Source organism: Muscardinus avellanarius, assembly GCF_963383645.1.
Source record: "Muscardinus avellanarius genome assembly, chromosome: 5".
NCBI classification, from domain to species: Eukaryota; Metazoa; Chordata; class Mammalia; order Rodentia; family Gliridae; genus Muscardinus; species Muscardinus avellanarius.
In genome coordinates, this window is record NC_137790.1 from 110726363 (window position 1) to 110737410 (window position 11048).

The following is an 11048-nucleotide window of genomic DNA, read 5'->3' on the forward strand; positions in this document are numbered from 1 at the left end:
AGATACCATAAGGTTTCCTGAGATGTCAATCATCTTATCCATCTCAATATCTGATATGGGGCAATAGGCTCATACTTCATTATTTTGTATCATAACTTTGGATGTGTCATATCGTTTTATTAGTAGAAATCTTTATTTTGCCTATTTTTCTCATCAGAGTTACAAACATTTACAATGGACATTTTCTTTTTTATGTCAGTCAGTCTGTTTTTTTTTAACAGACAAATAAATGTAATGGCTAAATTATTACCATCATAACTGAATCTGCCTACGCCTACCTAAAAGGCCACACAGTATTCCAGTTCCGTTGTGTTCTAGGAGAGGCAACGCAAGCTGCTTTTGTTCCTGTGATGTGCTGTTTACCCACTATGGCTTGGTTCAGGAAAATGTCACTTGCATGTTTCAATATTTCAGAGTCTCCTAAATTTAAAATATAGGGCACACTATAAACATTAAAGATGTTTCTAGCTCATTCTGATTGTCAGTTCAATAACTGGTGAAGTTTTTATATCACTTTTAAATAGCCCCACATGTAGGAGTCAATTAAAATAGTGCATATGACTAAAAGCTAAAAATCTGCATCTTTATTTCTGTTGCAGTTTTGTAATCAAGCACGAATGATGAAACCTTCCATAGCTGAGATGCTTCACAGAGGGAGAATGTTGTGGATAATTCTTCTAAGCACAATCGCTCTAGGATGGACTACCCCGATTCCCTTGATAGAGGATTCGGAGGAAATTGATGAGCCCTGTTTTGATCCCTGCTACTGTGAAGTTAAGGAAAGCCTTTTTCATATACATTGTGACAGTAAAGGATTTACAAATATTAGTCAGATCACTGAGTTCTGGTCAAGGCCTTTTAAACTATATCTGCAGAGGAATTCAATGAGGAAATTATACACCAACAGTTTTCTTCACTTGAATAATGCCATATCCATTAACCTTGGGAACAATGCTTTGCAGGACATTCAAATGGGAGCTTTCAATGGTCTTAAGATTTTAAAGAGGCTGTATCTCCATGAGAACAAACTAGATGTCTTCAGAAATGATACCTTCCTTGGCCTGGAAAGTCTGGAATATCTGCAGGCAGATTACAATGTCATTAAACGTATTGAGAGTGGGGCGTTTCGGAACCTAAGTAAGTTAAGGGTTCTGATTTTAAATGATAATCTCATCCCCATGCTTCCAACCAATTTATTTAAGGCTGTCTCTTTAACTCATTTAGACCTGCGTGGAAACAGGCTAAAGGTTCTTTTTTACCGAGGCATGCTGGATCACATTGGCAGAAGCCTAATGGAGCTCCAGCTAGAAGAGAATCCCTGGAACTGTACATGTGAGATTGTACAACTGAAGAGTTGGCTGGAACGCATTCCTTACACTGCCCTGGTGGGAGACATTACCTGTGAGACACCTTTCCATTTCCATGGAAAGGACCTGAGAGAAATCAGGAAGACAGAGCTCTGTCCCTTGTTATCAGACTCTGAGGTGGAGGCTAGTTTGGGGATTCCCCACCTGTCATCAAGCAAGGAGCATGCATGGCCAACCAAGCCTTCCTCAATGTTGTCCTCTGTCCATTTTACTGCTTCTTCTGTTGAATACAAGTCCTCAAATAAACAGCCTAAGCCCACCAAACAGCCCCGAACTCCAAGGCCACCTTCCACTTCCCAAGCTTTATACCCCGGCCCAAATCAACCTCCCATTGCTCCATATCAGACCAGACCACCTATTCCCATCATATGCCCTACAGGGTGTACCTGTAATTTGCATATCAATGACCTTGGCTTGACTGTCAACTGCAAAGAGCGAGGATTTAATAACATTTCTGAACTTCTTCCAAGGCCACTGAATGCCAAGAAACTGTACCTGAGTAGCAATCTGATTCAGAAAATATACCGTTCTGATTTTTGGAATTTTTCTTCTTTGGATCTCTTGCATCTGGGGAACAACCGCATTTCTTATGTTCAGGATGGGGCCTTCATCAACTTGCCCAACCTAAAGAGCCTCTTTCTCAATGGTAATGACATAGAGAAGCTGACGCCAGGCATGTTCAGGGGCCTACAGAGTTTGCACTATTTGTACTTTGAGTTCAATGTTATCAGAGAAATCCAGCCTGCAGCCTTCAGCCTCATGCCCAACTTGAAGCTGCTATTTCTCAATAATAACCTGCTGAGGACCTTGCCAACAGATGCCTTTGCAGGCACGTCTCTGGCTCGACTTAACTTAAGGAAGAACTACTTCCTCTATCTTCCTGTGGCTGGTGTTCTTGAACACTTGAATGCCATTGTTCAGATAGACCTCAATGAGAATCCTTGGGACTGCACGTGTGACCTGGTCCCCTTTAAACAGTGGATTGAGACCATCAGCTCAGTCAGTGTGGTAGGTGATGTGCTTTGTAGGAGCCCGGAGAACCTCACTCACCGTGATGTGCGGACCATTGAGCTGGAGGTTCTGTGCCCAGAGATGCTGCATCTGGCGCCCGACGGCGCATCGCCAGCCCAACCGGGAGACTCACACCTTGTTGGGGGACCAACAAGCGTATCACCCTATGAGTTCTCTCCCCCCGGGGGGCCTGTGCCACTCTCTGTGTTGATTCTCAGCCTGCTGGTTCTGTTTTTTTCAGCAGTCTTTGTTGCTGCAGGCCTCTTCGCCTATGTGCTCCGAAGGCGTCGGAAGAAGCTGCCCTTCAGAAGCAAGCGACAAGAAGGTGTGGACCTCACGGGCATCCAGATGCAATGCCACCGGCTGTTTGAGGATGGCGGAGGCGGTGGTGGAGGTAGCGGGGGTGGAGGTCGCCCGACCCTCTCCTCCCCAGAAAAGGCCCCTCCAGTGGGCCATGTATACGAGTACATCCCCCATCCGGTTACCCAGATGTGCAACAACCCCATCTACAAGCCTCGCGAGGAGGAGGACGTGACTGTCTCAGCGCCCCAGGAAAGCGGGGGCGCAGAACGCGGGGGCCCCGGGGCCCAAGCCCCAGGAATGGGGGAGGTTCTCCTAGGAAGTGAGCAGTTTGCAGAAACACCCAAGGAGAACCACAACAACTACCGGACCTTACTGGAAAAAGAGAAGGAGTGGGCCCTGGCGGTTTCCAGCTCCCAGCTCAATACCATAGTGACGGGCAATCACCATCACCCACACCCTCACCACTCTGCCGTCGGTGGGGTTTCAGGGGGAGTCGGGGGATCTGGGGGAGACTTAGCTGGGTTCCGCCACCATGAGAAGAATGGTGGGGTGGTGCTGTTTCCGCCTGCGGGAGGCTGTGCTGGCGGCGGCGGCCTGCTGCTTGACAGAGAGAGGCCGCAGCCGGCCCCCTGCACAGTGGGATTTGTGGACTGTCTGTATGGTACAGTGCCCAAATTAAAGGAACTACACGTCCACGCTCCTGGCATGCAATATCCAGACTTACAGCAGGACGCCAGGCTCAAAGAAACCCTTCTCTTCTCAGCTGGAAAGGGCTTCACAGACCACCAAACCCAAAAAAGTGATTACCTCGAGTTAAGGGCCAAACTTCAAACCAAGCCGGATTACCTCGAAGTGCTGGAGAAAACGACGTATAGGTTCTAACGGAAAGAAGAAACTAAATCAGTGCTTTTTTTTTTTTTTTTTCAAAAGAAAAGAAAAATAAAAGAAATATACCCTTGCTCCTTTTATACTGGTCCCAATAACTCCATCCTCACGATCTTCCCTGTCCTGAACAGAATTGAAACCGCATGATAATTAGAGAATACAGATGTGTGCTCTCCCCTCTCAGATATGATTTGGAGGAAGGGCCATACTCAGATCATTAATCAATGAAGTGCCTTCGCAGACTTTTGCCAGCAAATGTTACCATTATTTTTTTATACTGAAACTTGAGACTTTGACTGTGCCATGTATAAGGTATATTGGGGATCGTTGTATTGATCCTGATTAAGTAAAATTCAACGTGTCTTTTTATTTTCAGTAACTTTTTTTCTTTAATTGTAGTTTCATTTGAAAGGGAGGGGGGAAGTTGACATCTGTGGTTTTCTTTCCTCTTCTCACCATGGCACAGATTCTGTACATGTATTAACAATGCAGTTTGCTGCATGCCTGAAAACTGCAAGGCGGGAGGGAGGGGCGGGCCTTGCTTGAATGTTCTCACTCTTTTGTCTCTAACACCCATACCTGTCCACACCCATATGCCAACCACAAGTCCCCGCACACAGTTAGGTCCCCCTAAACCTGTAGATGGTGCAGGCAGTGCACACACACACACACACACACACACACACACACACACACACACACCACTCCCATGTAAGCCAATGCACTTAGTTCTGGTTTGATCCATTTCTCTCCTTTCCACAGCTCTTTCATCCCTAGTGTACAGATCACAGCATCTCTCCTCCACCCTGGGGAAAATCGCATTCGAGGCTGGATCCTACGAAGTGAAGGCCTGGTGATTTAACAGCCAGGGACACACACCTAGGGAAGAGCACCCTGTTTGTGACACTTCATCCTGATGCCAAGATTTTTTTTTTTTTTTGGAGAACATCTGCACTTTCTTATATATATATATATATACATATATAAATATATAATATTAAAAAAATAAAAAGCAACTGGGTATATATCACTAACAGCTTTGTAGGAAGCACTTTTAATGTTTTCTCTCTCACACACAAAGATTCAAAAGAAATGTGCATATATTTATTCTGTAATTTCAGTGATTATAAATTGTAAAGGTAATGTTTAATCATTGTATAGTGACTATGCGTCTGGTATAGCTTTCCTAATAAAAAGTTTTTGAAAAAAACATAATACATTATATATAGAGGATACAAAGCTTGAACCTTAAACTTCAGCTATGCCATGCCTTTTGTGCTCCCATTTAAAACTATTTTTTCTTTTACTTGTTATACAGAAAGCTAATTTATTAACAAGTATGATGCACTGTGATGTTGACAAATCTTATAATCCATCGCCTCTTTCCCATACCAGGATTCAATTGGGACTTAACAAAGTCTGATTTATAGTTCACTTTTTCTTGACTGTGAATTTCAGAGTTACCCAATAAGGCACTGTTTCTTAGGCTTCTTAGGCAGTATGCAGTTGAGAGAAAATAAAGTAACTAGATTGCTAAGAAGTACAGGGTTACTTGGAAGAAAATAATTAAGGATCGATGCATCTTAAAATAGTAAATGACATAAAGGGAAGTAGAATCACTGTTCTTTAAAAATATGCTCTAAGATTACAAATACCCCTCACACACCCCATTCCCTTCACACAGCCCAATCAAAACTAAAGACTTGAAAGCCAAATTTGACTGCCAGAGTACTGTTATCTGTGGAAATTGTCACTACCATTTGGCTACAGTTTTTCCCAACCACTTAGGCAAATGGCCCCAGTAATGCTAGAATTAAGACAGTGGACGCTGAATGAATTTTCCTTTCCGTATGACATTAAAGTAGTGTTGTGAAATTAACTTGATGATAACCCCAGTTATGATCCATTTACATGTGAGAGAAACCAAAGAAAATTGGATTTGAGGACGCTAGTATCTGGATGAAAAGAAAGCGGAGAGCTTTGAGGCAGGCACTTTTCTTGATAGGACAGTAGAGGGCAGCAGAGCTCCAGCGATCCACACCCAGTAGCTACTGACTAGTGCAGTTTGGCCGGCCTTCTCTGCTAGTTTTTTCAAGCTGCCCTTAGAAATTGTCATTACATGTTGAATGTAATTCGTCATGAGTCACTGATGCCTTACATTACATTTTTCCCACAAGAAAAAAATAATACCAGCAGCTTCTAAAGTTGTATGGCAAATATTTAAAAAAATCTCAACAAAGTCTAGAACATAATTTACATAATTCTTGATGTCAACATAGGCATGTATAAAAAATAAAAATAACAAGAGTACTAATATAAAATGCAGTTCTTCAGGGCCGACTTGCATATGACATGTTATATCTATAAATTTCACCCTTAATTACTTGAAGTATATTTTGGAATTATTTGGGGGGGGGAATCCATGAATGGGATTCTTTATTTATAAAATATCAAAATGAAGTCCTTATTCCAGAAAGTCAGGACTAACTAGGTGTCATTTAAGAAATAGTGGCATCTATTTTTTTAAACTTTTCTCATAGTTATTTTTTTCCCTAGTTTTTTTTTTCCCTAGTTATCTCACCTGGCTTATTATTTATAATCCTCTCTCTCTCCTTCACCAAAATCTTCTTTTAAAGCAAAGAAAGCCAGTAGACTCTTCCTTAAGTATTTTTAAACCCAAGGTATGGATGGAGTCCCTCCAAATGGGAATTTTATCATACTTCCAACACACCTAATCAAATATTTTGATGAAAGCATATTCAAAACAAATTCAAAGTAAAAGAAAATTCTGGGAATAATAACTTCCTTAATAATCATACATGCATCCATAACATGATATATTATAAAAATCAGGTTAAAGGACAATCCCTAAAGACCCTGGTGCTTTTGGTGTTTGAAAAATTTTTCTCCATAAGTCATATTAAATTTAAAAATAACTTGGAAATTATAATGTCTATATATATCAAATATAAAATATAAGACTGTCTTGTCTTAAATAAAGGTAGCAATTGCACCCTTGAATGAGGAATATATTTATTTACTTAGGGAAAATAAATTTGTATAAGAATGGGATTTTGTATTTAAGAGGGTATTTTTTTGCTTCCATGGTCTTCTCTACCCCTTGCCTAGGCCACTTGTTTTAATTTTGCACTAAAATTATGCAAGTTATCTTTAATTTATAATACCATATACATTTTCATAAAGCACCATGGATATTAATATAGGTATAGATGAGGATCTGCTTTATGTTTTTGCTGCAGTGAAATATTTATTTTTAAGGAAAAATAGATAACTATAACTAATTCATTTCATAGCAATGGTCTGCTACTGAAACAAATCTGAATCTGACAGATAATACCTATTATTCATTGTGATTTTATTATTAATTATAGTAATACTATATGGAAATAACATCTTGTAATGTCCCTTAAACATGATTAGTGATAAATAATTACAAATGAACTCTTAGTTTAATTCAGTAATAGCTTTAACATGTTATATATCACTATATGGTATTATTTATGTGGATGCTTTTATATTTTTATTTAGAAAGGTATATTATTTCATCTAATTGCACAATAAGGGTGATGAATACCATATTTTTAATAAAATTTCAGACAGAGAATCACAAGGAAAGTTTAATGACTGAGTTTGAAAAGTTTATTATTTTTTTCTGACTGGGGAATTTTTAGTTTTAAATTCTTGATATCTGAAAACAATACTATTTGTGTTTAGAATTATGAAAATCCACAATGCAGAAGAGGGGGATGTTTCTATACTCATTGAAACATGCTATTTTAATTCATTTAGCATAAATTAATTATTTGTACAGTCCTGTCCTTTTACAACTACGTTGTCTAAGCCATACATGTTGTACCTTGGTGAAATGGCTCTGACAATAGAAATATTAATGAAATGCTTCACAAAATTTGAGACATATGACTATGATGTGTTAGAATAACGCAAGAGGACGTGATCCTGCAAGCACTCCAACTTAAGTGATTTGACCTCGTTTAATTTGGACTTAGACATTTTTAAGTTGTACTTAGCTCAAAATTCCCCACTATAAAAATTCAGGTGAACAGAGCATAAATATCATTAAATCCACCATAAAAGTATTTCTACTTATTATGTAATAGGCCTTTAAAAGTAATAGGAGCAATAACACATGTGTAATTGGCTAGTCATGTGTGTGTACATATATCTATACATAGTGCTATTATATGTGTATATACATTGTATATACATGTATATAGTTTATATACTAGGAATTATATGTAAATTATGCATTTTTCTTACGTGTATAACAATTTCAGTTTTATGCACTTATTTTTCTTGCTTCTGTCTAGCCACCATCCAAGTAAATCTGGATGAAATTATAAGCCTTCACTTTGGGAATATTCACATGTACAAAGAAAAACTGTAATCATTATTTCTGAATTTAAAAGTTCTTTTATCTTCTATCTTGTTTCATTTTGTTATTTAAGTCACAGGGGATAAATTTCAGTCAAATTGTGTTTTATTTCAAGTTAAATCTTCACAGTAATTTCTTACAAGTATGCAACATGTCAAAACAAGTGCTTCTTTTTCATTTTTCTATTTCTAGAATAAATTTTACAGGTCAAAACCATTTTAGTAGCCTTATTAATTAGACAAGACCCTTTATAATTCATTTGGGGATGTAGAAAATGAAATCTTGGAGGTAAAATGTAAGAAATAACAAGATTAAGGCATTTGCTATCATAGTTTACTTGTTTTAACAATAATAACAGAAAAATATGAACTTTTTTAGTATGCTAATGTGTAATCTGAATTTGAAGAGGCAGATTTTTTTACTTCATGATATTAGGTACCTATCAGGGCGCTATTTATTAAGAAGCAACACGTAGGCCAGCTTCTTTAAGTCTCAAACCATTTGCTCCTGAGAATAATATACATGAAAAATTATTTCCTTTCTATAGTTTATATACATAATTTTCACATATTTTAAAGTTCTAAATGAAAATTACACTTTTGATATACTTTACAAATATATAGCCACACAAGCATTATAAAAATTTACAATCTGTTCCAACCCTAAATCTTTAAACACTAATACAACATCCAATGCTATTAAAAGACTTTTTATCAAGTTTCATCAAAGAGAATGGACTAATGACCAGATAAAAACAAACTTGAATATATTTTTTCAATTAAATTATAATATTTTCTTGATCATGAAAGGAATCAGGAATACAGTTACGTGTTAGATTGTTTTATATGTGAAGATAGGGTTTGTTCTTCTGACACATTTTACTAAGAACTTTTATTTCCAAGGTTTATTCTTTTTTGAATTTTTACATGTTAATTACTGTATTCCAAGGTTTATTCAAATGAAGGGACACTATAATTATTTTTGGTAGCTTAACAATAGGAACTTTCCAACTTAGGGGTGACAAAGTTAGCTTTGAAAACACGATGTGGAAATAAAGATGTTTTCTGACTGTGTGGGGGAATGAAGTTCTCTTCTGCCTCCAGGCAGATCGCTTTCAGGATTCCTGACAGCCCTGCTTCTACTTCTGTTTCTGGTGCAGGCCCAATATACTTTGGCGACTAACTGCATTTTCACTGAGCTCAAAGTGAGCATCAAGGCAAGATCAGGGACTGATGAGTCCACACCCTCACTCAGATTATGTCCACTTGGCTTATATTTATACCTTTAAGCTGAGAAAAATAATCTGACAGATTTCTCTTCATAGTGAACTCATTTGTAAGTCTAGTAGGAAAAAAAATCAGGAACTATAATAATAAACCTAGAACTACTTCAGGAAACACAAAGAAAATCAGTGAATGTTTTAAATATGTGGAACTCAACTTTGAAAATGTACAGCCTTGCATTTCCTACTCTAAAATGCATTTTATCACTGTCATGTCATTCAAAATATTGGTTTAATTAAAATTAAAATATCAGTTTGAAATGTTTATATTAAAAACAGCTCCTTTTACCAGAATCCATGCACTTTTTATATGTTTGCCTTATTTAAAATTATAAACTTTCTCACTATTCAGATGTTACACTGCCACTTAGAATTATGTTTTAACAGAATTTTGAAGAGAAATTTATTTTAGAAAGCCTGTTATTTTTGTTCTGTGGCCACTAGCTTATAAAAGCAAGGCTGTTAATTGTGTAAACTATACATTGTCTATAACTGGGTGGGAGGACCTTACGGTCTATCTAAATTGAGCGACACACACACACACACACACACACACACACACACACACGAGTTGGGATATATTTCCTCTGTGCTCTTCTTCATCTGTTTTGGATTCGAAGTTAAATTTTAATCTATTTTTATTTCTTGCTTTACTTTTTAAGTTGGCAATAAAAGGGAGGTAGATATTGAAGAATGGTAATTACAAGTATATGGAATAAGGTTGTGAATTACCAGGCCTATAAGTGTCTCCTTTTTCTTCAGGAAACCTTCAATAAGAGGGCAATGGAAAGAAAAGAGGGGGGCGAGTGAAAGTGTTTTCCTTTTCTAAAGACCATTTGATAAAGGTTTAGTGGAGGATGTTTTTAGTAGACATTCATACTAATCTTTTGTTGTCCTATATTTGGAAGAGTTTAAATTCCACAGTAGGTTCATTGCATCGTCCAATATGATTCTAAGCCATTTCAATTACCATCTGTTAACATAGTCACTGAATGTGAAATCAAATCTTAACAGTAAGAAAACCAACTGTAATTAAAAGTAAATTCTAATGCCCCAAAAAATCGCTAGGATAAGCTGAAGTAGCAGTGCATATAAAACATTTATTTTAGTTTGAAGTATGAATGTATAAAATGAGTTATGAATTGTAAAGTCTTTTTTTTTTTGCCATACTGGGAATTGAAGCCAGGGTTATTCTACCTCCAAGCTACACTACCAAGCCTATTTTATTTTTTATTTTGAAACAGAGTCTTCCAAGGTTTCTTAGAGTCTCGATAAGTTGCTGAGGCTGTCCTACAGTCAGTGATTCTCCTGTCTCAGCCTTCTATGTACTGGGATTACTGTCATCCACCACCATGCCCTGTTTGAATTTTTCTTTTATTTTTAACTAGTTCTTTTTTTTTCTGCACAAAATAGAACCCCTTAGTTAATTTTGGGGCCACTTTAGAATAATTTTTCATTAAGCCTCATACCAGAATTTACTTAAGGAATCCAACCCTATTACATATATATATATATATATATATATATATATATATATATATATATTTTTTTTTTTTTTTTTTTTTTTTTTTTTTGGTGGTACTGGGGTTCCTGGAAGCCCTTCTTCCTCCGGGCTACACTCCCAGACCTATTTTATATTTTTGAAACAGTGTCTCTTACGCCAATGCGGCTGGCTTCGAACCTGCGCGATCCTCCTGTCTCCGCCTCCCAAGCGCGGGGATTACAAGCGTGCGCCACCACGCCCGGCTACTTATATATTTTTTAAAAATTATTTAAGGTGGGTGGG

At 37.5% G+C, this 11048-nt stretch overlaps 1 protein-coding gene across 1 annotated transcript; it reads left to right on the forward strand.

Annotated features, from left to right (window-relative positions):
- Positions 1–617: 617 nt before the first annotated feature.
- Positions 618–3563, forward strand: SLITRK3 (SLIT and NTRK like family member 3; the record flags this gene model as incomplete). The annotated part of the gene is made up of 1 exon (XM_080696808.1): positions 618–3563. One exon carries the CDS (start codon positions 618–620, stop codon positions 3561–3563), a length of 2946 nt encoding a protein of 981 aa, XP_080552934.1.
- Positions 3564–11048: the final 7485 nt, after the last annotated feature.